A 26104-nucleotide genomic window follows, 5' to 3' on the forward strand; every position below is an offset into this window, starting at 1 on the left:
GACCTTGAGACCCTAAATCCTTGGCGCGCGTGAGCGCCCGCGCCGCTCCTTACCCACTCCCAGGGCTAGGGGTGCGAGGTTCACCGACTTGATTCTCTTCCCCTCTCCCGCCGGGAGCTAACCGCGCCGGTGTGCGCGGCACCTCGCGCCACTGCTCGCTCCTGCCGCCCCTCCCCCCGGGAGCTCCCGCCCGCGCGCTCCTCCCTCTCCGCGCCCCGGCGACGCGCACGCGCGCCAGCCCGGCTCGCGCTCTCTCGCTTTCCAGCCCGCGAGACCCCCTCCCCTTCCGCCTCGCGGCGCTTCCTCGCGCCGCGGTCTTCTCTCTCCACCCCCGACACCGCGGGGCTCCCCCCGCCCGCCAACGGCGGGCCCCGGCTGCCCGATCCCCCTCGCTTCCCGCGCTCTCCAGCGGGGCCCCAGCCCCCTCTCTCCCTCCCTTCCCTCTAATTCCCCTTCCGGACGCTGCCATCATGTTGAAGCCTCAGCCGCCACAACAGCCCTCCCAGCCCCAGCAGCCGCCCCCCACGCAACAGGCCGTGGCCCGCCGGCCCCCCGGGGGCACCAGCCCTCCCAACGGCGGCCTCCCGGGGCCGCTGGCCACCTCCGCGGCTCCTCCCGGGCCTCCAGCGGCCGCCTCCCCCTGCCTAGGGCCTGTGGCCACTACCGGCAGCGGGCTCCGCCGGGGAGCCGAAGGCATCTTGGCGCCGCAGCCGCCGCCGCAGCAGCAGCACCAGGAGAGGCCAGGGGCCGCCGCCATCGGCAGCGCCAGGTGAGGAGGGTGGGCTCCGGGCGAGGGACCTGCGGCCACCTGGAGGCGGCGGCTCGGTTCCGGCGGGGCAGACCCCAACCCGGCACCGTGAGGGGCACCGGCTGGGTGGGGAGTCCCCGTGAAGCTGGGGGAGGGCCCCCTCAGGTCCGAACAGGTCGGAGGGAAAGGGTCCCCGGGCGGCCACCGGAGCACTGAGGGGCCGCGCTCGGCTCTCGGGGCCTAGTCAGGGCTCGCAGCCCCGGCCTACAGGGGAGGCGGGGCGCATCCCGCCGGCGCCGTCGGATCGGGGAGTTGGGGGGGGCGAGGAGCTGATCGGGGTCCCCGGTTCCATTACCGCGAAGGGTCTCGCGGTCCCCGGCTTCAGCCAATGGGGAGTCTGCTGCGGGAAGGGGTCCCCGGCCGTAGCCAATGGAGGGGGGCGCGCGGCCCACAGTTTGGCCAATGGGGAGGGAGGGACTTGGGAGCGGGTTGCTGCCTCCCCCTTCCCGGTCTGGCCAGTAGGAGGGGAGCGAGGTGGGCGGGGGGACGGAAGGAGGGATGACTGGGAGGACTGCGGGCCGGGAGCCTCTGGCGCGCGCGCCCCCTTCCCGTACGTGCGCGTGGATGCTCGGTCTCATGACGCGGGCATTGGCGCGCCGCAGGAACACCTAGAGCAGGGGCTGGTTCGTGGAGGGGCTCGTCTGGTGGCTGTGCATGAGTAGTGGAGGCCCTGTTCAGATTTTCCTGTGCGCGTGTGTGTTAATGGAATTAATAGTGGCGGAACACGCAGGCGCAGCGGGCTCTGATCGTGGGAGGTGGGGGTTCGAAAAGGCCAGTGGGCTTTAGTGCGCAGGCGCAGACCGGGCGAGGCCTCCCGGTGGATGGCTTTTGCGGCTGCGCTGTCCCCCAGCCTTGCCAGCGGCCCCCTGTTCGCCCTCCTCAACCGCCGGTTACATCAGCCAGCGACAAGCAGGGTTACTTGGCGATTGGTGACCCCCGCAGAGTGGGTAACGGGCTGAATGAGTCATGAGATCGAGGGAATGGGGTGTGGAGGGGATATCCCTCCTCCCACAGTTTGAGGCGTCAGGCTGCTGAAAATGATTGTCTTTTCTGTTTGGGAGGTAATATGCCTGAGCTAGGTAGTTCCGAAGCTGCACTCCTGGAGCTTTTGCCCGCACAGCTGGGGTGGGTGTTTGATTAATATTGTAGCATTGATGTGTTGGTAGTCTGCAGCCCTAGCCTCTCTCTCGTTGGTTCTTAGAGCAATTGAGAACCACTGTTGATTGAGATCTTTTTTGCTGGCATTTGGAGGAAATGTGTTTGCTGGCTTTTTAACGTCTATTTCTTTCTTCCTCTACAAGGTGAGAGTTTGAAAATCTTATTTATTGGCCAGGCACAGTGGCTCACGCCTGTAATGCCAGCACTTTAGGAGGCAAAGGTGGGAGGATCCCTCGAGCTTAGGAGATCGAGACCAGCCTGGGCAACACAGATAGGAAATCCCATCTCTACTAAAAAAAAAAAAAAAAAAACACCAGGAGTGCTGGTGTGCACCTATAGTCCCAGCCGCTCGAGAGGCTGAGACAGGAAGATTGCTTGAGCCTGGGAAGTTGAGGCTGCAGTGAGCTGAGATGGCGCCACTGCACCCCAGCCTGGGCAACAGAGGGAGACCCTGTCTCAAAAAAAAAATACAATAGAAAAGAAAAATCATACTGATTAACGATTTTGTAGTCTAAATCAGCATCAGGTGGTATATACTTCTAGAATTTGACATCACATTCATAGTGGTCTAAGAGGGCTTGAACAGACGTAATTAATTTCTTGTTTTCTTCTCTTGTAGGGGACAGAGCACAGGAAAGGGACCCCCACAGTCACCTGTGAGTGTCTTCTCCCACCCTTTTTAAGCTACATGGACCTAAAAGATGCGTAATGTGGAAATATAGAGCACATTACGTCTCGATAGAGTCTAATGTACTCAGGAGGGCTGTGGGCCCAGCACACACAAAGCAGAATGAGTGGAGTGCGGGCATTTAGAAAAGACAGTGAGGTGTTGACTGATTACTCCTTTAATTCTCTCTCGTATGTTAACTGACAGGTGTTTGAAGGCGTCTACAACAATTCCAGAATGCTGCATTTCCTTACAGCTGTTGTGGTAAGTTGGTACTTAACCCCTGGGTTGTCTGAGGAACGTAATGCATCTACTTTCTGGAGACATTCTTCTTCTTTTTCCCACTCTGCCAGGGCTCCACTTGTGATGTAAAGGTGAAAAATGGTACCACCTATGAGGGTATATTCAAGACGCTAAGCTCAAAGGTCAGTGTACTCAAATTTGATTATTTTTGGAGTTGCAGAGTAGGAGAGTGAAATAGGCTGATTGAAGGTGTCAATTGGGTGATGTCAGAGTATGCCTTTAGTTGTTTCTGTGAGCCTGTGCTGAATAGTGCTGCAGGGAAAAAAGATACATTTGAGGGCTGGGTACTTTTACGTTAAAGTATTTAAGTTTAAATTTTTGTGAGACTTTTGTTAAGTCCTGTGGGTGATGTTGAGAAAACAATGCACTTGGTTCCAAGCGTATTGAGGATGTAGTGTTGTGAAAAGTTCGGGAAGGGTAAGAGAAATCCAGTCCTATTTTTGCCTTCACATTTCTTGAAACTGACCCGTGGGTGTGGGGAATGGGGTGTTTGTAGTTTGAACTGGCAGTGGATGCTGTGCACCGGAAAGCATCTGAGCCAGCAGGTGGCCCTCGTCGGGAGGACATTGTGGACACCATGGTGTTTAAGCCAAGTGATGTCATGCTCGTTCACTTCCGAAATGTTGACTTCAACTACGCTACTAAAGGTATTGTCCTAGGCTCTTACCTCAGACCTGCTCTGTGTGCATAGAGGACAGAGGGCAGTTTGTGTGCATGCAGGTGGAACAAGGTGATGTGTTTGGTTTCTTTTTTTTTTTTGCCTTAATACCTTTTCTTATTTATTCTGAGCGAGGTGGGTGTATTTTTTTTTTCTTAAAAATATGTCTTGATGTCTAATGTATAATGGAATGAATTCCAGCCTGTGTTGTGGTTCTTCGTATTTTCTTTGCTTGTTTTTAATTTCTTTTTTCTTTGGAATCATAATCTTGATAGACTTCTTTTACGCTTCTTTTGCCTCCCCACCCCCTGGCCGTGCTGACACACAGGCACACGTACTCTGGGCTTCTTAAACTTTTCGTTCCTGAACTACTACTTATGGGGAGTGGGGTTGGGGGATATTGGAAAGAAGTCTGTGAAATAGGGCCTGACTGCTGATCTTCACCTCTGCCCCCGCAGACAAGTTCACCGATTCAGCCATTGCCATGAACTCGAAAGTGAATGGGGAACACAAAGAGAAGGTGCTTCAGCGCTGGGAGGGGGGTGACAGCAACAGCGACGACTACGACCTCGAGTCCGACATGGTATAGCCTCCTTCCCTGAGAACCTGGGAGCTTGACAGACAGAATGGGTTGTTGACAGTGAGGTTCATTTGAAGGGGGAGGGAAATATTTACTGTTGCCTGTTGATGGTGGTCAGATAACAAATAGAAAAGTATAGAAAATAGCGAAGTAAAACTACCTATTTTCACCTGGGTGCAGTGGCTTATGCTTGTAATCCTAGCACTTTGGTAGGCCAAGGCCAGCGGGTCACTTGAGTCAAGGAGTTCGAGACCAGCACGGGCAACATGGCAAAACCCTGTCGCAACAAGATATATAAAAGCTAGCAAGGTTTGGTGGCATGTACCTGTAATCCCAGCTACTTGGGAGGCTGAGGTGGGAGGATCACTTGAGCCCAGGGAGGTTGAGGCTACAGTGAGCTGTGATCATACCACTGCACTCCAGCCTGACTGGACCCTGTCAAAAAAAACCCAAAACATCAACTTATTTTCTCACTATCTATAATTAACCATTTCTAGCATTTGCATTACATTATTTTTCAACGTAACAAAAAGTATAGATTATCGGCCGGGCGCGGTGGCTCAAGCCTGTAATCCCAGCACTTTGGGAGGCCGAGGCGGGTGGATCACGAGGTCAGGAGATCGAGACCATCCTGGCTAACATGGTGAAACCCCGTCTCTACTAAAAATACAAAAAAATAGCCGGGCGAGGTGGCGGGCGCCTGTAGTCCCAGCTACTCGGAGGCTGAGGCGGGAGAATGGCGTGAACCCAGGAGGCGGAGCTTGCAGTGAGCCGAGATCGCGCCACTGCACTCCAGCCTGGGCGACACAGCGAGACTCCGTCTCAAAAAAAAAAAAAAGTATAGATTATCGTGTAGACCCGTTTCTCTTCCCAAAATCAGCTACTCTGAGACATTGAAAATCTCTAACGAGGCTGAGCACAATGGCTCATTCCTGTAGTCCCAGCTACTTAGGAGGCCAAGGCAGGAGGATCTCTTGAGCCCAGGAGTTTGAGACTGCAGTGAGCTGAGATTGTGCCACTGGACTCCAGTCTGAGCGACAGAGTGAGGCTATCTCAAAAAAAAAAAAAAAAAAAAATTGCTCATGAATAGAGCTGAGCATGGTGGTCCCACACCTGTAGTCCCAGCTACTCAGGAGGCTGAGGTAGGAGAATCATTTCAGGCTTTGGTGCACTACGATTGAACTTGTGAATGGCCACTGTCCTCCAGCCTGGGCATCATGGCAAGAATGTCTGTTGAGAAACAAATGTCTTGTGAATGAATACATTATTGCTTTGTTATGTTTGGTTTGTACAAGAATTCGCTTTTTTTGCCTTTTCGAACTTCTTGTGGTGATACATAGATCTAGTTCTTTGCTTTTATTGTTGTGTAATGTTTTCTTTATATTCACACACATATGTATACGCAGCAAATTGTATTTGTCCTTTTCGTTACTCATCTGCATTTTGTTTCCATTATTTTGCTACTAAAAATAGTACCTTGCTGGACTTTGAGAACTTGTATTCCCTATGCACATGTGCCAGAATTTTTCTGGGATGTCTTGGACATAGACTTGTTAGATCTTTTGACTTTTCAGGTTTACTAGTTATCGCTAATTTCTGCTGCAATTGTTAGTAATTATTAACAGTTGCAGGCCGGGATCAGTGGCTCATGCCAGTAATCCCAGCACTTTGGGAGGCCAAGGCAGGCAGATCACCTGAGGTTGGGAGTTTGAGACCAACCTGACCAACATGGAGAAATCCCATCTCTACTAAAAATATAAAAATTAGCTGGGTGTGGTGGCACATGCTGTAATCCTAGCTACTGGCGAGGTTGAGGCAGGAGAATTGCTTGAACCCAGGAGATGGAGGTTGCGGTGAGCCAAGATGGTGCCGTTGTACTCCAGCCTGGGCAACAAGAATGAAACTCTGTCGCCAAAAAAAAAAAAATTGCAGTTAGTAATTACAATTATTAGGTGATTACTTTTGCCAGCCACATCCTTATTTTTTTTCACTGTTGTTCACTTATTTATTTATTTTTCAGACAGAATCTAGCTCTGTTGCCCGGGTTTTTGTTGTTGTTTGTTTTGTTTTGTTTTTTGTTTGAGACAGGGTCTTGCTCCGTCAACCAGGCTGGAGGCTGGAGTGCAGTGGCTCGATCTCAGCTCACTGCAACCTCTGCCTCCCAGGTTCAAGCGATTCTCCTGCCTCAGCTAGGACTGCAGGCATGCGCCACCACGGATGGCTAATTTTTTATTTTTAGTAGAGATGGGATTTCACCGTATTGGTCAGGTTGATCTCAAACTCCTGACCTCAGGTGATCCACCCACCTCCCAAAGTGCTGGGGTTACAGGCATGAGCCACCACCCCCAGCCAGTCGCCCAGGCCTGAGTACAGTGGTGCCATAATAGTTCACTGCAGCCTCAAACTCCTGGGCTCAAGTGATCCTCTCTCCTCACTCTCCTAAGTAGTAAGTAGCTAGGACCCCAGGCATGCACCACCACACCCACCTGTTTCATTATTTTTTTGTAGAGATGGACTCTTGCTGTGTTGCTTAGGCTGGCCTTAAACTCCTGGCCTCAGGAGATCATCCTGCCTCAGCTTCCCAGACTACTGGGATTACAGGTTTCAGCCACTGTGCCCAGCCAATTTGGTCACATCTTGGAGTTTTTAATCTGATGGAAGGGAAGTGACTTGTCAATGTTGCTTTTCTTTTTTTTTTTTTTTTTTTGAGACGGAGTCTCGCTCTGTCGCCCAGGCTGGAGTGCAGTGGCGCAATCTTGGCTCACTGCAAGCTCCGCCTCCCGGGTTTACGCCATTCTCCTGCCTCAGCCTCCCGAGTAGCTGGGACTACAGGCGCCCGCCACCTCGCCCGGCTAGTTTTTTGTATTTTTTAGTAGAGACGGGGTTTCAGTGTGTTAGCCAGGATAGTCTCGATCTCCTGACCTCGTGATCCACCCGTCTCGGCCTCCCAAAGTGCTGGGATTACAGGCTTGAGCCACCGCGCCCGGCCCAATGTTGCTTTTCTTGCTGGATTTTAAAACCTGCTTTCTCCCTCCCCAGTCCAATGGATGGGACCCCAATGAAATGTTCAAGTTTAATGAGGAGAACTACGGTGTGAAGACCACCTATGATAGCAGTCTTTCTTCTTATACGTGAGTGTCTTGGTGCTCTCTAGGTGATGTGTTGGTGATATGGGGTCACTAAGTGAAGACAGGTTTCCAGGAGAACATAGTTTTTGCTCCTTTTTCTCTGGGTGTCCAGGGTCACCGTCCCTGCTCCTACTCTACCTTGTGGAACTTACTCTCTCAAAGGTTTTGTTTTGTTTTGTTTTGTTTTTGAGATGGAGTCTCGCTGTATAGCCCATGCTGAAGTGCAGTGGCGCAGTCTCGGCTCACTGCAAGCTCCGCCTCCCGGGTTCACGCCATTCTCCTGCCTCAGCCTCCTGAGTAGCTGGGACTACAGGCACCTGCCACCACACCTGGCTGATTTTTTTGTATTTGTAGTAGAGACGGGGTTTCACAGTGTTAGCCAGGATGGTCTCAGTCTTACCTTGTGATCCGCCCACCTCGGCCTCCCAAAGTGCTGGGATTACAGGCGTGAGCCACCGCACCCAGCCTCCCTCAAAGGTTTTAAGCACGTAAGTGCTCCTGACATTCCCAGATAAGCCTTGGTGCTCTACCTGGGACTGGTGCTCTACCTGGGACACAGTCGGTGCCCGTTACCCAGATGTTGAGTTGAAAGGATAAAATACTGGCCGGGCGTGGTGGCTCATGCTTGTAATCCCAGCACTTTGGGAGGCCAAGGCGGGCGAATCACGAGGTCAGGAGATCGAGACCATCCTGGCTAACATGGTGAAAACCCGTCTCTACTAAAAAGACAAAAAAATTAGCTAGGCGTGGTGGCGGGCACCTGTAGTCCCAGCTACTCGGGAGGCTGAGGCAGGAGAATGGCGTGAACCCGGGAGGCAGAGCTTGCAGTGAGCCGAGATCGTGCCACTGCACTCCAGCCTGGGCGACAGAGCGAGACACTTGTCTCAAAAAAAAAAAAGAAAGGATTAAATACTTACGTGCCTGAACTGGTGATTGGAGTTGTTGAAGTGTTTTTTCTTTTTTCCTCTTTTGTCCCCTGGCACTGGGATGGTGGTGGTCTGTGGGTGCTGTCTCAGGGTGCCCTTAGAAAAGGACAACTCAGAAGAATTTCGTCAGCGAGAGCTGCGTGCAGCCCAGTTGGCTCGAGAGATTGAATCAAGCCCCCAGTACCGCCTGCGGATCGCCATGGAGAACGATGATGGGCGCACTGAAGAGGAGAAGCACAGTGCGGTCCAGCGGCAGGGCTCGGGGCGGGAGAGCCCCAGCTTGGCATCCAGGTGACTGTTGTGAACAGCCAGGACTATTTGGGGCTTCTAGGAATGTCCTGGGGCCTGGGCCCAGAATTGATGGGTGCTGTGGTTTAACGTTTCAAAATTTTGGTTTACGTTCTCTTTTTCTCTGTATTCATTTTTATATATGTGCTATTTCTTCTTATAAAAGTGAAATATAACTAGATTTCTTGTGTCTTACAAAAACTGTCCTTGGAACTATGGTGTGATCCTAACTTTGTCATAGGTCAGGAGTTGTAGAATTGTGGAGCATTGGCCAGGTTGGTTGGCTCAGAGTTGATGTCACATAAGGTTATAAGTCTGTAGCCATAGAACATTAAACTGGGGCAGATCTTCAAGTGGAATAGTGCTGGAGCCAGGCAGTGTATGTGTGTTTGGGGGCAGAAGGGAGAGACTTTAGAAGAAGAAGAAGAAGTGAGTTTCGTGGCTGCCTGGCCTTATTTGAACTCTTTCCTCAGGGAGGGGAAGTATATCCCTCTGCCTCAGCGAGTCCGGGAAGGTCCCCGGGGAGGAGTTCGATGCAGCAGCTCTCGGGGCGGTCGGCCTGGCCTTAGCTCTTTGCCACCTCGTGGCCCTCACCATCTGGACAATAGCAGTCCTGGCCCAGGTTCTGAGGCCCGTGGTATCAATGGAGGTGAGTTATGAGGTGACTTTGAGGGGCAGGGCAGGGAAGGGGATGCCGAGGAGGTAGGAGGGTAACTGGAGGGGTTTGGATGGGTTGGAATGACACTGCATCGGTGGGAATATAATAGGTCATCTACCTCCTCTGACGTTTTCTTCATCTTAAAAAAAAAAAAAAACAAACAGGCCCTTCCCGCATGTCCCCAAAGGCACAGCGGCCTCTGAGAGGTGCCAAGACTCTGTCTTCACCCAGTAATAGGCCTTCTGGAGAAACTTCTGTTCCACCTCCTCCTGCAGGTAAAGCTTTAGTAGTGTTGGATGAAGAAATGGATGGAAATTTGTAAAGAGATGTAAATATGTCCAGTTGTTACAAATGCTGGAATGGGAGATAATTTTAAGATAGATATTTTGGGCGTTTGGGATTTAGTCATATTGGGAAATAGTTCTTTAATTTCCCTAGTGCAGAAATCTCAACCTGGCAATTCATGGGTTGTGTCTGTTTGGCAGACATCGTTTGTTTAGATTTGAAACAGTTGCTAACTTTTCTGGGGTTTTTTTTTGGTTTGTTTGTTTTTTGAGACGGAGTCTCACACTGTCACCTGGGCTGGAGTGCAGTGACATCATCTTGGCTCACCGCAACCTCCACCTCCCGGATTCAAGCAATTCTCCTGCCTCAGCCTCCCGAGTAGCTGGGATTACAGGCGCCCACCACCATGCCTGGCTAAATTTTTTGTATGTTTAGTAGAAGCGGGGTTTTACTATGTTGGCCAGGCTGATCTCGAACTCCTGATCTCAATATCCGCCCACCGCACCTCCCAGAGTGCTGGGATTACAGGCATGAGCCACCACATTCTGCCAGTTGCTAACTTTTAAAACAGTCTGAGGCAGGCAGATTGCTTGAGCCCAGGAGTTCAAGACCAGCCTGGGCAACATGGCAAAACCCTTCTGCAAAAAATAAAAAGATTGATTAGCTAGGCCTGATGGCGTGCACCTGTGCTCCCAGCTACTTGAGAGGCTGGGGGCGGGGAATCGCTTGAGCCCAGGAGGCTGAGGTTGCAGTGAGATGGCATCATATCATTGCACTCCAGTCTGGGGAACAGAGCGATACCCTGTCTCTACATAAATAAAACAGTAGAAGCCATAGAAAATTTTAGTTTCTTTTGGATTACAGGAAGTTCTGCCAACTGAGCTTGCCTTGCTGCATAGCTCAGGTTGACTGGGACAGAATCCCAGCCACCCCTTTAAGCATTCCAGTCACCGATGATGCCCATGAGGCCATTTACCTGGTTGTGTTACCTGCCTTGACCTTCTAGACATTTAAGTTGGTGACTCTGGTTGTATAGTGTGTAAACTTTCTTGCTGTTTTGAGTAAGGCCCTTGTATTCACTGCTGTTGACTAGCAGTAACCATCCTACAGCTCCCCCTTTTCTTCCAGTGGGCCGGATATATCCCCCGCGTTCTCCCAAGTCTGCTGCCCCTGCCCCAATCTCAGCTTCCTGTCCTGAGCCTCCCATCGGCTCGGCAGTGCCAACCTCTTCAGCCTCCATCCCTGTGACCTCATCAGTCTCAGATCCTGGAGTGGGCTCCATTTCCCCAGCTTCTCCAAAGATCTCCCTGGCCCCCACAGATGGTAAGAGCTAGGTGTTTGAGTGCCATGAATGCATATTTAGTATGATTTGTGGTTCTGGACAGAAGGACTTTTAGGCATTTCTCTCTCCTTGCACAGTAAAAGAACTCTCTACCAAGGAACCTGGGAGAACTCTGGAGCCCCAGGAGCTGGCTCGGATAGCTGGGAAAGGTGAGGGTGTGTTTTTGGTTTTTTTTTTTTTTTCTGCTGAGGGTTAATGCTCCTTTGTCTAGGAGAGAGTATGTCAGTTAGGAAGTTTGTTGGAAATCAGAGGCAATGTCTATCAGCCCTTGGGTTGTAATTTCACTTCTGTAATTCTCAAGAGTTTCTCTTTTTTCTTTGCTTTCTTGTTTTCTGTTCTGTTGGCACTGTGTAGCCACCTTGGAGAAAGAATGTTTTGTATTTTCTTCTTTTTGATTGTTTTCTCATAGTCCCTGGTCTTCAGAATGAACAGAAACGATTCCAACTGGAAGAACTGAGAAAGTTTGGGGCCCAGTTTAAGGTGAGAGAACTGTGGAAGTGAGCTGGGATATTAGCAGGGTAAAGGGGTTGGGAATGGTTCGTAGACGAGGCAAAGGACTGGGTAGGGGTCAAAGAGATGAGATCAAGAAAGGGTGAAAGAAGAAAGCCGGGCCTAGGGTTTGGGTCATACTGGACTGTGTGTATTTCTCCCTTCCAGCTTCAGCCCAGTAGCTCCCCTGAGAACAGCTTGGATCCTTTTCCTCCCCGGATCTTAAAGGAGGAGCCCAAAGGAAAGGACAAAGAGGTTGATGGTCTGTTGACTTCAGAGCCCATGGGGTCTCCCGTCTCCTCCAAGACAGAGTCCGTATCCGATAAGGAGGACAAACCACCCCTGGCACCAGCAGGAGGCACTGAGGGGCCAGAGCAGCCCCCACCACCTTGCCCAAGCCAAACTGGCAGCCCCCCGGTGGGCCTCATCAAGGGAGAAGACAAGGATGAGGGCCCTGTTGCTGAGTAAGTGGAGCGGAGTGGAGCTCTGGGGAGGGTGGCAGGAGAGATGGGAGCAAGCCGTGAAGATTTACTGTATTTTCTCTCACAGACAAGTAAAGAAATCAACGTTGAACCCTAATGCTAAGGAATTCAATCCTACAAAGCCCCTGCTGTCTGTGGTGAGCTGGGACGGGAGAAAGTGGACTTTGGTTTCTGTGGGGAGACTTGGGCAGTGCTTATAGATGAATAGGGGGAGCACTTCACTTCCAGGACCACTTGCCTGGCAGGCAGTGTGAGGAGATGTCATAAAAATGTAAGGATGGCAACTTTGGGGCTGGCTTGGGGAAAATGGACTCAGGTCTCCAGGGTTGGGTGATCAGGGATCCCAGTGAGTCTGATGAGGGGTTAACGGGCTTTTCTTTTGTTCTTGGCATTTGACTGAGGGAGTACTGGAGTGGGGTAGTCATGAACAGAGGCCAGCTGACTTGGCTTGAGCCCCTGTATTTGGAAGGTTTGTAATCTTGGACTTCACTTACATTCTCTGTCTCACCTGTAACTTGAGAATGCTCATCTCCTCATAGGGTTTAATGCAAGGCTTTATCAAGATAAGTGCAGAATGTGTTTGGTACCCAGCATTTCATGAATGTTAGCTGTTACTACTATAGGCACGGCCAGGAGTAGAGGGGAAGATACAAAATAAAATTGTGCTCTCTTGTTTTTTGCAGAATAAATCCACCAGTACCCCAACTTCTCCGGGGCCCCGGACTCATTCAACTCCCTCCATCCCGGTGCTGACAGCAGGCCAGAGTGGGCTATACAGCCCCCAGTATATTTCCTACATACCTCAGATCCACATGGGACCAGCTGTGCAGGTATGCAGAGACACTGGCTGGGCCCAGGGTTATCGGGGTGGGATTTGGTTGGGCTGATTGAGGGACCAGGTCAGGCCTATTCTGGGCACTCGTGAGCAAGTCATTCAGCCTCATCTGTGTTCTCATCCCCAGGCACCTCAGATGTATCCATATCCTGTATCCAATTCAGTGCCTGGGCAGCAGGGCAAGTACCGGGGAGCAAAAGGTGAGCAGGTCTGGGAGGGGCAGGTGGTGAGGCTGCCAAGGGCCTACTGGCAGGTGGAGCTTGATCTCTGCTCTGTTCCTCCTCCTCCTTCAGGCTCCCTGCCCCCGCAGCGCTCGGACCAACACCAGCCAGCTTCAGCCCCGCCAATGATGCAGGCCGCCGCGGCTGCTGGCCCACCTCTGGTGGCTGCCACGCCCTATTCTTCCTACATACCCTACAACCCTCAGCAGTTCCCAGGCCAGCCTGCCATGATGCAGCCCATGGCCCACTACCCCTCACAGGTGACTGCGGCCCAGGAGGGCAGTGAGGATCCAGGGCCCCTGCTAGGGATCCCATCTTCTCCAGAGACTTGGGAGCTGGCTGGGGGCAGCAGGCAGCATTGTGGGTGGGATTGGCCAGCCTGACCAGCTGTGGGATTGGTGTTGTCAGACTTGGGCTTGAGCCGTGGCTTTGGTGGGACCTGTAACAAGGCATTGGACATGTGTGTATGTGAAGTGTAGAGGAAATAGTGTCTGCTGGCTGGGATCGTTGTGAATGTTGAATTAATAGGGTGATTGTGAGGAGGCCCAGGCAGTGCTGTGCACGCAGTGACTGTCAGAAGGACACCTTCCCACCTGGCGGCTGTGCCAACCACTCGTCTCTCTGTCCTGCCAGCCGGTGTTTGCCCCCATGCTTCAGAGCAACCCACGCATGCTGACGTCGGGCAGCCATCCCCAGGCCATCGTGTCATCCTCTACCCCTCAGTACCCTTCTGCGGAGCAGCCCACTCCCCAAGCCCTTTATGGTGAGTCCTACGCCTGGTCCCTCTGCTCTGGGCTGTGTGCCAGCGCCCTCTGGTGTGCTCAGCACTGGTTCTCCCTCTTTCCTGCTGCAGCCACTGTTCACCAGTCCTACCCACACCATGCCACGCAGCTCCATGCCCACCAGCCGCAGCCGGCTACCACGCCTACTGGAAGCCAGCCGCAGTCCCAGCATGCGGCCCCCAGTCCTGTCCAGGTGCCTGCTGTAGGGGGTGCTGAGTGGTCAGGGTGCAGGAATGGGTGGCTAGAAGAGTGGGATAGAGCTCTAGGGGTCATTTCTGAGTGGCGAGGACCAGAGGCCAGTGAGTTACTGGCTTCGGTGGCACTCAACCTTCCCCTCCCCAACAGCATCAGGCGGGGCAGGCCCCACACCTGGGCAGTGGACAGCCACAGCAGAATCTGTACCACCCAGGGGCCCTGACAGGCACGCCGCCCTCTCTGCCACCGGGACCTTCTGCCCAGTCCCCTCAGAGCAGCTTCCCCCAGCCAGCCGCTGTGTATGCCATCCACCACCAGCAGCTGCCCCACGGCTTCACCAACATGGCCCATGTTACCCAGGTAAGAGTCCAGCTGTCCCACTTCTGGGTCTGTTTGCCAGGGCTCATCTGCCATAGGGGCCATCCCATTCCCAAGACCCTGGTGCCACCCTTGCCATAGTGCTCCCTAACTCTGGCTCTCAGAGTCTGTCTCAGGATTCTGTGGTCTTCCCTGCTGCTTTTTTGTTCTCCACAGGCCCATGTCCAAACTGGAATCACAGCAGCCCCGCCCCCTCACCCTGGGGCTCCCCACCCGCCCCAGGTGATGCTGCTGCACCCACCCCAGAGTCATGGGGGGCCCCCCCAAGGCGCGGTGCCCCAGAGTGGGGTGCCTGCACTCTCAGCTTCCACACCCTCACCCTACCCCTACATCGGACACCCCCAAGGTGAGCAGCCTGGCCAGGCGCCTGGATTTCCAGGAGGAGCCGATGACAGGATTCGTGAGTTCTCATTAGCTGGGGGAATTTGGCATGGAAGAGCTGAGGGGCTGCAGGTGGGGCAGGATGCACGGGTTCTGGGTGGGGAGTGAGGGGTCTTGGAGGCAGGGCTGTCCCACAGGGCGCCCGCCGACCTGCACCTGTCTGTGAAGTATGTAGGGTGGGCAGAAGCCACAGTCGCCGCCGCCAGGGGCTTGCTCCTGGCTCTGTCCTTTGCTTCCCTCCGTCCTCGCTCAGTTGTGATCCAGCAGCCCCCCTCCCCACTGCCTCCCCAGCTCTCAGTGACCCCGACTGTCTCCTGACTTAGCCGAGGTAAGGTCAGTGCAGCAGACAGGGCCAGACTGGGGTGTGGGGGGCTGAGCTGGGCACATGAGTGAGGGCTCTGGCTTACTGGGAAACAGCGATTGACCTGTGCTTCTGACAGCCCCCCGAGACACCTTGAGGAGGCCGCTCCTTCCCAGACACACCCCCACGCCCCCACTGGACGGCATTGGAGGAAGGGACAGCTGCTTGGGTTCTAATGCTCCTGCTCTCTTCTCTTTCCCCTCCAACCAGTTCAATCTCATCCCTCCCAGCAGCTCCCCTTCCACCCCCCGGGGAACTGAAGATTGTCCTGGCCGCGACCTGAGACCTCCATGAGTGGAGGGAAGAGTGATCTATGTCTCTTCCCCCAGCAGCTCGGACCACTCCCAGCCCCCCATCCCCCCCATTCCCCGGGGGAGCTGGGGAATTCCTGCCAAGCACCTTGAATGGGAGGGGCCTCACAAAGGGCAGGGCCAGGGTCCAGCAGGGGTGGGGGGTTCCTGCTCTGCCCCTGCCCATCCCCACCCAGTCTTGCCCTCCCATCCTCTCATCTGTTCCCCGCTGGAGACGGAAGATCTTTTATTTTCTATTATTTATAACTTCAGACTTGGGCCCCCTGTTCTTTCTTTCCCATTAACTTGAGTGACCTGTGTGAGAGACAGACAGATGCCCCATGAGGATGGCTGGACAAGGACTTTTACTTTTTATTACATAAAAATATTAAAAAATAAATAAAAAAAATAAAATTTTAAACTAACTTAACCTGCCTGGAGTTTCCTCTTTGGAGACTAGAGTGGGGTGACAGCTGTCAGTCTTTTGTGGCATTGGTAGGTGCTCATTGTCACCCGTTCCTTTACTTCCATGTAAAAATCGTGTCCAGTGGCCGGCCATGGTGGCTTACACCTGTGATCTCAGCACTTTGGGAAGCCGAGGCGGGCAGATCACTAGGTCAATATGAGATAGAGACCATCCTGGCCAACTTGGTGAAACCCCATCTCTACAAAAATTAGCCAGGCTTGGTGGGACATCCCTGTAATCCCAGCTGCTTGGAAGGCTGAGGCAGTAAAATCACTTGAACCCGGGAGGTGGAGGTTGCAGTGAGCTGAGATCACTCCATTGCACTCCAGCCTGGTGACAGAGCAAGACTCAAAAAATGGTGGTCAGTTTTTGAAATCTAGGATGATGGGGAGCCAGATCAGGGTCTTGTGCCATTGATTTGAAGGTGGGTTCCAGACTTGATGTTGTGCAGTTACGTAGTTGATGACTGAGGTTCTGGATGACCGGATGGCATGTGAGATGGGAGTCCCCTTCCCAGGATGGGACTGTGCAGTTTCACAGTTCCTGAGGGTGCTGTCCCTGACTCGCTCTGGAACTGCTACGTAGATAGCTCACCCAGCTGTCTAGTGACTATTTTCTCACCTTGAACTTGGCCTCATCTCAAGGTGTGATTTAAAGTTTCATTTCTAATAGGAGTATCTCATGAATTACATACACCTCTTTATGTTGAAGGGTGAATGTTTATGGTAATTAAAGTCCTGATGGATGCGCAGCTGACATTGTGGATGAGAGCTGTAAAGGTGAAGCTGTTAGTGGGAGAAAAGGGGAAAGGATGGGTTGGGAACTGGGCTTACTGGGGAGCAGGAGCGAAATTAGGCGTTATGGGTGGGACAAAAAGATTGAAGCATGGGATGTGGAAATGACTTCAGGCTCCAGAAGAGGTAGTTTTTCAAGGAGGTTGGGAATTTTCTCAGAGACCTGACCTTGGTTTCCTTGTCTATAAAATGGAGGTGATTTCACCTTTCCAGGATTTTAAGGAAGTGGCTGGTGCTTGGTGGTAGACTGGGGTGTTTCAGCTCTCACCAAAGCGAGAGAAAGCTGGCTAAGACCAGGACAGGAAGAGTGAAGGCTACAGTATTGGGGAAGAATCCCAGCGTATGCAGATTTGGAACTTGGTAATAGGTGTGCATGGTGGGGACGAGAAAAGGGGTTATTAAAGAGGTTAAAAAAAAAAAAAAAGGATTTTATGTGGTAGCCACTTGGATGCTAAAAATGGGCAGAGTTGGAGTCCCAAGAGCACTCAGCAGGTGGATGTGAGGTGGTGCAGGAGCTGCAAGGCTTCAGCTGGGCTCAGGATGTTTGAAGTGCAGATGGAGAGACGGGTATCTACTGTGAAATATGACAAGTATTAGTAATCTTTCATTTTTTTTTTTTTTTTTTTAAGAGACGGAGTCTCATTATGTTGGCCAGGCTGGTCTTGAACTCCTGGGCTCAAGCAGCTCTGCCTTGGCCTCCCAAAGTGCTGGGGATTACAGGTGTGAGCCACCACGCCCAGCTGAGTAGTCATTTTGATGCTTTCTGGAAAGACTGCAGATTGTACAGCACTCCACCCGTATCTGTGGGGGATGTGATCTGAGCTCCCCAGTGGATGCCTATAGTACCAAACCTTATGTATACTATGTTTTTTCCTATGTCTATGATGAGGTTTAGTTTCTAAATTAGGCACAATACTCTTGTGCTTCAGGGCCATCACTGAGTAAATAAGGGTTACTTGAACACAAATCATTGCAGTGCTGTAACGATCTGTCTGATAACCAGCACGGCTGCTAAAGTGACTAACAGGCAAAGGGATGGTTCACGTCCTGACAGGATGGATGGAGCAGGATGGCAAAAGATTTCATCATACTACTCAGAATGGTGCTCAACTTAAAATCTGAACTGTTAAATAGGAAATTCCAGGCCGGGCGCGGTGGCTAACACCTGTAATCCTAGCACTTTGGGAGGCCGAGGTGGGTGGTTCATGAAGTCAAGAGATCGAGAGTATCCTGGCCAACATGGTGAAACCCTGTCTCTACTAAAAATACAAAAATTAGCTGGGCATCGTGGCACGTCCCTGTGGTCCCAGCTACTCGGGAGGCTGAGGCAGGAGAATGGCTTGAGGCTGCAGTGAGCAGAGATCGTGCCACTGCACTCCAGCCTGGCGACAGAGTGAGACTCTGTCTCAGAAAAAAAAAAAAAAAAAAAAGTCTCAGATGGGTGCAGTGGTTCCCCTGTAATCCCATACTTTGGGAGGCCGAAGAAGGTATATTATTTGAGGTCAGGAGTTTGAGATCAGCTTGGCCAACATGGTGAGATGCCATCTCTACTAGAAATAAAAAGCTAGCTGGGCATGGTGGTGGTGCCTGTAATCCCAGCTACTTGGAGGCTGAGGCAGGAGAATCACTCAAACCCAGGATGTAGAGGTTGCAGTGGGCCAGGATCCTGCCACTGTACTCCAGCCTGGGTGACAGAGTGAGACTGTCTCAAAAAAAAAAAAAAAATTCCGGAAATAATCAGACCAGGTTGACAGTGGATAACTGAAACCAGGGATAAGGGCAGAGACTACTGTATGTTTACCATCTTTGAGCAGAAATCTCAAAAGTTGGAAGGGAACTTAGCCTTCAGCCAGCCAGAAATTCCCCTTGGCAGCTCTTGGCAGCCTTGCCTTGAGCACTGAGGAGAAGACAAATCTGCCCTGTCATTGGACAGTTCTTTTTGCAAAGTTCTTCCCTCTTCCTCTGCTCTCACCCGCTTCACTTAGTTTGCCTCTGTTCTGGAGTCAAAGATCAGGTTTTGCATTTTCTCAAAACAGCTCTTTTTTTTTTTTTTTTTTTGAGACGGAGTCTCGCTCTGTAGCCCAGGCTGGAGTGCAGTGGCCAGATCTCAGCTCACTGCAAGCTCCGCCTCCCGGGTTCACGCCATTCTCCGGCCTCAGCCTCCCGAGTAGCTGGGACTACAGGCGCCCGCCATCTCGCCCGGCTATTCTTTGTATTTCTTAGTAGAGACGGGGTTTCACTGTGTTCGCCAGGATGGTCTCGAACTCCTGACCTCGTGATCCGCCCATCTCGGCCTCCCAAAGTGCTGGGATTACAGGCTTGAGCCACCGCGCCCGGCCAAAACAGCTCTTAAATTGGGCCCAAGAGCCCCTCCCTTCTGGGAGCTAATCTTAGCCATCCTGGGTGTGTATTCATTCGTCTGGATGCATTTGTGATGGGGTGCCTGTTAACCTCTGCCGAGCCTTGCTTTGCTTGGTGTTGGCATCCTTGCCAGTCATCACTCCCAAGTTTTTGAAAATCCACTCATAGTTTATTCCCTGCATATTAGAGAAGTGGTCATTTTCTTTATTCTTTTTTATAATTTATTTTTTCTTTCCTTTTTTTTTTTTTTGAGACGGAGCCTCCTCACTCTGTCGCCCAGGCTGGAGTGCTGTGGCTGGATCTCAGCTCACTGCAAGCTCCGCCTCCCGGGTTTACGCCATTCTCCTGCCTCAGCCTCCCGAGTAGCTGGGACTACAGGCGCCCGCCACCTTGCCCGGCTAGTTTTTTGTATTTTTTAGTAGAGATGGGGTTTCACTGTGTTAGCCAGGATGGTCTCGATCTCCTGACCTCATGATCCGCCCATCTCGGCCTCCCAAAGTGACATGGGAGTCTACAGGCTCTGTCACCTAGGCTGGAGTGCAGTGGCACAATCTTGGCTCACTGCAACCTCTGCCTCCCGGGTTCAAGTGATTCTCCTGCCTCAGCCTCCCAAGTAGCTGGGATTACAGGCACCCGCCACCACACCCGGCTAATTTTCTTTATTTTTAGTAGAGATGGGGTTTCACCATGTTGGCCAGGCTGGTCTTGAACTCCTGACCTCATGATCCACCCGCCTCAGCCTCCCAAAGTGCTGGGATTACAGGCATGAGCCACCACGACCGGCCTTTTTCTTTTCTTTTGAGACAGAGTCTCATTCTATTGCCCAGGCTGGAGTGCAGTGGCATGATCTTGGCTCACTGCATCCTCTGCATCTCGGCTTCAAGTGATTCTTGTGCCTCAGCCTCCTGAGTAGCTGGGACTACAAGTGCAAGCCACCATGCCTAGCTAGTTTTTGTTTGTTTGTTTTTTGAGACGGAGTCTTACTCTGTTCCCAGTCTGGAGTGCAATGCTGTGATCTCGGCTCACTGCAACCTCTGCCTCCCGGGTTCAAGTGATTCTCCTGCCTCAGCCTCCCAAGTAGCTGGGATTACAGGCGCCCGCCACCACACCCAGCTAATTTTCTTTACTTTTAGTAGAGACGGGGTTTCACCATAATGGCCAGGCTGGTCTCAAACTCCTGACCTCAGGTGATCTGCCCGCCTCGGCCTCCCAAAGTGCTGAGGTTGCAAGCATGAGCCACCGTGCCCGGCCTGCCTGGCTAATTTTTATATTTTAGTAGAGATGGGGTTTTGCCATGTTGCCCAGGCTGCTCTGAAACTCTTGGCCTCCAAAATGCTGGGATTATAGGTGTGAGGCACCACACATGGCCTCTTTTCTTAATTTTATTTTTTTATTTTTTATTTTTTTGAGACAGAGTCTCACCTTGTCACCAGGCTGGAGTGCAGTGGTGCGATCTCGGCTCACTGCAACCTCTACCTCCCGGGTTCAAGTGATTCTCCTGCCTCAGCCTCCTGAGTAGCTGAGACTACAGGCATGCTCCACCACACCCAGCTAATTTTTTTGTATTTTTAGTAGAGAGGGGGTTTCACCATATTGGCCAGGATGGGCTCGATCTCCTGACCTCATGATCTGCCCGCCTCGGCCTCCTGGTCAAAAGCTTTTTTCTTTTTTTTTTGAGACAAGTCTCGCTCTGTCACCCAGGCTGGAGTGCAATGGCGCAATCTCAGCTTAAGTTTTTTTTTTTTTTTGAGATGGAGTTTCGCTCTTGTTGCCTAGGCTTGAGTGCGATGGTGCGATCTTGGCTCACTGCAACCTCCACCTCCCAAGTTCAAGCGATTCTCCTGCCTCAGCCTCCCAAATGGCTGGGATTACAGGCACCTGCCAGCATGCCCGGCTTATTTTTTTGTATTTTTATTAGAGACAGGGTTTCACTATGTTGGCCAGGCTGGTCTCAAACTCCTGACCTCAGGTGATCTGCCCGCCTTGGCCTCGCAAAGTGCTAGGATTACAGGCGTGAGCCACCGTGCCCGGCCTTGGCTCAAGTATTTTTAAATAAAGTTTTCTTAGACATTACACATTTAATGTAGTGTACAGTTGACCCTTGAGTGATTGGGGTTCAAACTGCACAGGTCCACTTACATGTGAATTTTTTCAAATACAGGTTACACCGAGTCTGCCTATCTCCCTTTGGCCTCCTCCTAAGAAACGTGAAGCAATGAGGGCCTTTATGATGATCCACTTCCACTTGATAGGGAATATATTTTCCTTATGATTTTCTTAACACTTTCTCTAGTTTGAAGAATACAGTGTATAATACATATAACACACAAAGTATGCTTTTGCATGCTATCAGTGAGGCTTCTGGCTGGCAGCAGGTTACTAGTTATGTTTTGGGGGAGTCAAGTTGTATGTGAGGAGCTGGACCACGGTAGTTTACACCTCTAATCCCAGCAGTTTGGAAGACCAAGGTTGAGCCCAGGAGTCTGAGGCTGCAATGAGCTAGGATGGTGCCACCGCACACCCAGCCTGGGTGACAGTGAGACCCTGTATTTCCTTTTTTCCCTTTGTTCAGCCTCCCCATAGAGACCGTCAAAAATTGCCAATGCTGATTATATTTCAAGTCATGGAGTCATTGGCTATGATACTGCCACTGCACAAAGCTGGCCCCATCTCAAAAACAAATTATATGTAGATTTGTGGCTACATGGAAGGGGGCTGGCACCCCTAAGCCCTGCATTGTTCAAGGGTCAACTATAATATAAACATAACTTCACTGAGAAACGAAAAAATTTGTGACCTGCTTTATTGTGGTGGTCTGGAAGCAAACCTAGAGCATCTGAGATATGCCTGTCCGGTCCCCATTCCCACAGAACGTGAATGGACGCTAGACATTCACTTAGTATTCCGAGGAAACAAGGTGGGTTTGGCACCTGAGCTGAGGCCATGCTGGCTCCAGAGCGATAGAACATTCTTTCCCAGTATCTCCCAGGAGGCTATTCAACAGTATCCTACTGTGTCTAGGCAATCCCTAAGCTCACTGGACTTGATTTCTCCATTAAAATTGCTCTGGGATCTCACAAGCTCCCCATCTGTCTCGGGTTCAACACCCTTTTTGTCCTCTCCTATCCTCTCCAATTCACACAAAGGACACAGGACACAGGCTGGCTTACTATTCACAGAAGTTTACTGACCTCCCCAGTCAGGCAGGCCGACCCTTCCAACCAGGAGAAATGTCCACCTAGCTGCCCTCTGCTGGGTTGCAGCCTGTGTCATGAGGGGGCACTGGAAGCAGGAGGGAGCCCTAGCTAGAACAGGCCTTACACGCAAGGGAAGCTGAGCAGAGGTCTGCACTCAACCCCACTTGATGTTCTTCTCCTCCTCAGTCATGGCCGGTGTGTCGGTGACTAGACCGGTGCCGATAGTCCGGTTGCCATCTCGCAGGGTGAAACGCTGGCCTTTCTCCAAGATCATTGGCTGCCGCAAGATTAGGTTGAACTTCAGGTCCTCCCCGGGCATGGCAAGCTCCTAGAGTAGGAAGAGAAGGATCATGCGTGGCCTCCAGGATGCCTTCATTCCTTAAGTTTTTTTTGGGTACCTCGGAGGTTAAGAGTCATGGGAGAATGCAGCAGGGGAATGGTTCTGCCTGGGGACAGTGTCATCCATCCCAGGCTGTCAGGCAGATGCAAACAGCATATTGAGACAGGAAAACATGAAAGAGACCAGTGATGAGTGTTCCTAAGGTATGTTCTTGAGGAAAAAATGTCTAGAAGTTGTGGGTTATGAAGGTTTCTTGGTCACAGGACTTCCTAAGCTTTCATACATAGTGAAACTCTCAGAAAGAAGAGACTTTTTCTAGGAAATCTTTCTGTGGGTACATGCTGGCAGAGCTAAGCTTTTAACCTGCTTCAGCTTAGGGCACACTGGATGAGGACTCCCGCCCCTAAGTCCATGGGCCATGCCCCTTCTGTTGGCTAGCAGCGGCAAGCAGCCCCTTTCCACCTAAGGAAATAAAGTCACTTGGGTTGTCACAGTGTATCTTTGGAACTATGAGTGAAGCAAAGGTGATATAAAAAGTGCTCCCTCCACCCTACATTTCTCCCACCCACCGTACCTTCTCTGGGGGCAGGATAACCCGACAGGCCATGTCCCAAGTCAGGGAGAACATGATAGGCATGAAGTGGGACACAAAGGGCTTGTGGCGGCCACCTTCCTCCTTGCTGAGGATGTAAACCTGGAGGAGAGTGAACAATGAGGGTGAGATGGCCTCGGCTGGAATGCTGGGGACAGCTTGGCTCAGCCCTGCCCACCGTCACCCTCACCTGGGCCTCCACCTTCTGGTGGGGCTTGATGGAACCCGGCTTGACCATGACCAGGCCCCGCCGCAAGTCCTCCCGCTTCAAGCCTCGAACCAGGGCCCCGAGGTTATCTCCGGCCTCGGCCCTCTCCAGGTTCTTGTGGAACATCTCAATGCCTAGGAGGGAAGGGGAAAAGGAGTGGGGAGAAGGAAGGCGAGTGTAAGATGGAGGGAAGGTACAAGGGATCTGCCGGGGTAAGGCCACCCTGCAGTCAGCCCCTGGTCCCCAGGCTGGCTTCCCGTACCTGTCACCACAGTGCGGATGTTCTTGCTGTGTCCTAGGAGCTCACACTCGTCTCCCTTCTTTAAAATGCCACGCTCTAGCGTACCTGTCACCACAGTGCCACGGCCTGAGAGGGAATAAGACAGGACATCAGGGACCCCGAGCTAGGCTGCTGCTAGAGAGAGTGCGTGGGAACAGGCAGAGTCCTCACCAGGGACGGAGAACACCCCCTCTACAGGCAGCAGGAAAGGCTTCTCCAGGTCCCGGGTGGGCACTGGGATGTAAGTGTCCACAGCATCCAGTAGCTTCTGCACAGACTTCAGGCCTAATTCAGGGTCCCGACCCTGTTGAGGGGAAGCGACAGGACTCTGAAATCCCCATTCTACTCCCCTCGATTATCAAGAGCCACTTCCCAGACACAAAGCAGAGCTCTGGGTGCCCATCTAGCCCCACCCTCTGCAGCAGCCACCCTGCCTGACCCGGCCTTCACCTCAAGGGCACAGAGAGCAGAGCCTACGATGACTGGGGTCTCCTCCCCTTTATAGCCAAACTCGGTGAGCAGCTCCCGGATCTCCAGCTCCACCAGCTCCACCATCTCAGAGTCCTGGACAGCGTCAGCCTTGTTCACATACACCACCACATGCTCCACCCCAATCTGTAGACAGCAGAGAGACAGGGACAGTATACAGAGGGGCCCAACTCCCCACTCTTCCCCTCTGCACCTTTACCCAGGCTCTGAGTACCTGTCTGGCCAGTAATAAGTGCTCTCGGGTCTGGGGCATGGGGCCGTCATTGGCTGCTACAACCAGGATGCAGCCGTCGAGGGGTGCAGTGCCTGTGATCATATTCTGGGGAGGAGGAGGAGAGGAAACAGCCAAGTTCAAAGAGCTCTTCAGTCCACATCCATATAGGCAAGTGTAGCAGTTAGAATCTCAGGCCCACCTTTCTCTATCATCTCCTCACCACCCATTCTGAGTGGCCATGGCCACAAACCTGCCATCTCATATCCAAACACTGAATATTTTAATCTCCTCCCCACAAGCCTAACATTTATCCTGACAAGAGGCAGCTTCTGGCCCTGTCTCCAGTGTCCCAGCAACCCTCACCTTAACATAATCTGCATGACCCGGGCAGTCTGTGTGGGCGTAGTGGCGGGCGGCAGTGCTATACTCCACATGGGCCGCATTGATGGTGATACCCCGAGCTCGCTCCTCCGGGGCATTGTCAATCTCCTCATACTTCTTGAATTTAGCCCCACCTCCCTCGGCTAGAACTAAAGGAGAAAGAGAACACACCTCTCAGCTAAAGTTCCAGTGCTAGAGGCAGAGCTTAGACCACGCCCCTGAACCCTCCCACCTACATAACCTCCTCCAATCTCTAACTCTTCCAGCAGAGATAACTGTGGGTCAGAAAGGTTAGGGGGCCTTAAGGGTCTGCCCTGTGACTTCTTTGGGGTACAGCCTCTGCTCTTGGAGCCACAGTAAACACCTCCAGCAGACACTCTGCTAGCCTTGCCCCCCTGGCTCCAGGTCCCATCAGTAGATAAGGCGCTACTGGACGCCCCAACCCCACTCACTCTTCGTGATGGCTGCAGTCAGCGTGGTCTTGCCGTGGTCCACATGGCCGATGGTACCCACATTCACATGTGGCTTGTCGCGCACGTAAGTCTTCTTGGCCTCCACGGCCAGGCCGCGGCACAAGAGAGGCAATGCCGGAGTCTTCAGCGGCCGCAACAGACCCTGCAGCAGGAAGGTCCGGCCGGTGGCGAGACCTGCCGGGACCGAAGCTTGGGAGTCAGGCAGGGCAGGGGTCAGACCGAACCCAGCCACCTACCACACCCCCAAAGTGTTCCTGGGCCGCCATCGCCCTCCCCGACCCCTCACCGCTGAAGTGGGGCGTCGCGCGCAGCAGGGTGGCTGCCGCCATTGTGGTCATACTCGCGTCCCAGGAACCGGGGAACGGGGCCCAGGAGCTCGAGCGTGCAGCAGAGAAAGGGCGCCTGCGGCAGGAAGGCACTTCCGACGGAAGTAAGGACTGGGAGGGCAAGTCCGGGCCCCTCTAGCCGCCAGTGTCTATGGCCGTCTCCTCCTACTTCGGGCGCGCGGATGAAGACGTCATGGAGGGGGCTGGTGTCTCGGGGGCGGAGAATGATGGAGAGGGTTTCCACCGCTCGGGCCTCACGGGCTGAGGGGCAACGTAGTTCTCTCTGGCGGTCGCGGGGGGCACTGGGGAGCGTCCCCTAAAGCACCGGCGCCGCGAAGGCTCATGGGCGTACTAGTTGTCAGGGCGACGGGCTGTGGAGGTGCTCAGCATGGGAGTCAGGCGGGCTAGGCCGGACCCGGAGGGAGGGACTCGGGCTCGGGGAGGCAGCTGCGGCTCCGACTGCTCAGGAACCAACTGGGCCCGGCAGAGAGAGACCCCGAGTCGTCTGGAGTCCGACTCGCTACCCAGGTCTTGCGAGATATCTGGCCCCTTCTGCCGCAGCTGGAGGTAGGGGACCAGGTCCTGGACGCCTTTCGGGGATGGGGTGAAGTGTGACCTCTCTCTCCGCTGAGGCTTTGTTTTCTAATCTGTAAAATGGGAATAGTAGTATCCACTTCATAGGGAGAGCCTGACCTCTGGCCCTGAGAGGAGATTAACTGGGTAGGAGTCAGGGTTGGGCCCCGTGAGGTCAGGCAGCTTGCGGGGACC

At 52.7% G+C, this 26104-nt stretch overlaps 2 protein-coding genes across 26 annotated transcripts; one reads left to right on the top strand and one right to left on the bottom strand.

The window, feature by feature from the left end:
- The first annotated feature begins 223 nt into the window (after positions 1 to 223).
- ATXN2L (ataxin 2 like) lies at positions 224 to 15645 on the top strand. Of its 24 annotated transcripts, none has more exons than XM_009196225.2 (24): positions 224 to 769; positions 2586 to 2622; positions 2841 to 2897; positions 2987 to 3058; positions 3433 to 3583; positions 4053 to 4177; positions 7214 to 7305; positions 8319 to 8519; positions 8990 to 9165; positions 9339 to 9449; positions 10570 to 10782; positions 10879 to 10950; positions 11211 to 11281; positions 11459 to 11754; positions 11840 to 11909; positions 12456 to 12602; positions 12735 to 12807; positions 12901 to 13088; positions 13462 to 13591; positions 13682 to 13803; positions 13956 to 14165; positions 14340 to 14583; positions 14733 to 14892; positions 15136 to 15645. In XM_009196225.2, the coding sequence occupies exons 1-23, from the start codon at positions 471 to 473 to the stop codon at positions 14885 to 14887; spliced, it is 3312 nt and encodes a 1103-aa protein (XP_009194489.2). In that variant the 5' UTR covers positions 224 to 470; the 3' UTR covers positions 14888 to 14892; positions 15136 to 15645. The 24 variants fall into 24 exon arrangements, 23 of the variants coding, with proteins under 23 accessions (XP_009194489.2, XP_009194490.2, XP_009194494.2 ...); XM_009196226.3 differs by having other exon boundaries at positions 15159 to 15645; XM_009196230.3 differs by having other exon boundaries at positions 14856 to 14892.
- Positions 15646 to 21998: 6353 nt separating this feature from the next.
- Positions 21999 to 26104, bottom strand: TUFM (Tu translation elongation factor, mitochondrial). 2 transcript variants are annotated; one of them, XM_009196222.3, is made up of 10 exons: positions 25297 to 26104; positions 24990 to 25184; positions 24520 to 24686; positions 24157 to 24261; positions 23904 to 24068; positions 23625 to 23757; positions 23520 to 23540; positions 23156 to 23307; positions 22948 to 23067; positions 21999 to 22361 (listed from the first exon to the last, which is right to left on the bottom strand). In XM_009196222.3, the coding sequence occupies exons 1-10, from the start codon at positions 25346 to 25348 to the stop codon at positions 22188 to 22190; spliced, it is 1284 nt and encodes a 427-aa protein (XP_009194486.1). In that variant the 5' UTR covers positions 25349 to 26104; the 3' UTR covers positions 21999 to 22187. The 2 variants fall into 2 exon arrangements, with proteins under 2 accessions (XP_009194486.1, XP_003916770.1); XM_003916721.4 differs by having other exon boundaries at positions 23436 to 23540.

Source organism: Papio anubis, chromosome 18 (genome assembly GCF_008728515.1).
Source record: "Papio anubis isolate 15944 chromosome 18, Panubis1.0, whole genome shotgun sequence".
Lineage (NCBI taxonomy): Eukaryota > Metazoa > Chordata > Mammalia > Primates > Cercopithecidae > Papio > Papio anubis.

Excerpts from the sequence above, each read along its gene's own strand:
- ATXN2L (XM_009196223.2), top strand. The coding sequence starts at position 471 with ATGTTGAAGCCTCAGCCGCCACAACAGCCCTCCCAGCCCCAGCAGCCG. Across the intron at positions 8,520-8,989 it reads AGCCCCAGCTTGGCATCCAG|GGAGGGGAAGTATATCCCTC; the intron begins GTGACTGTTGTG and ends CTCTTTCCTCAG. Across the intron at positions 11,282-11,458 it reads AGTTTGGGGCCCAGTTTAAG|CTTCAGCCCAGTAGCTCCCC; the intron begins GTGAGAGAACTG and ends TCTCCCTTCCAG.
- TUFM (XM_003916721.4), bottom strand. The coding sequence starts at position 25,348 with ATGACCACAATGGCGGCAGCCACCCTGCTGCGCGCGACGCCCCACTTC. Across the intron at positions 23,308-23,435 it reads CATCCGCACTGTGGTGACAG|GCATTGAGATGTTCCACAAG; the intron begins GTACGGGAAGCC and ends CTTCCCTCCTAG. Across the intron at positions 22,362-22,947 it reads TTATCCTGCCCCCAGAGAAG|GAGCTTGCCATGCCCGGGGA; the intron begins GTACGGTGGGTG and ends TTCCTACTCTAG.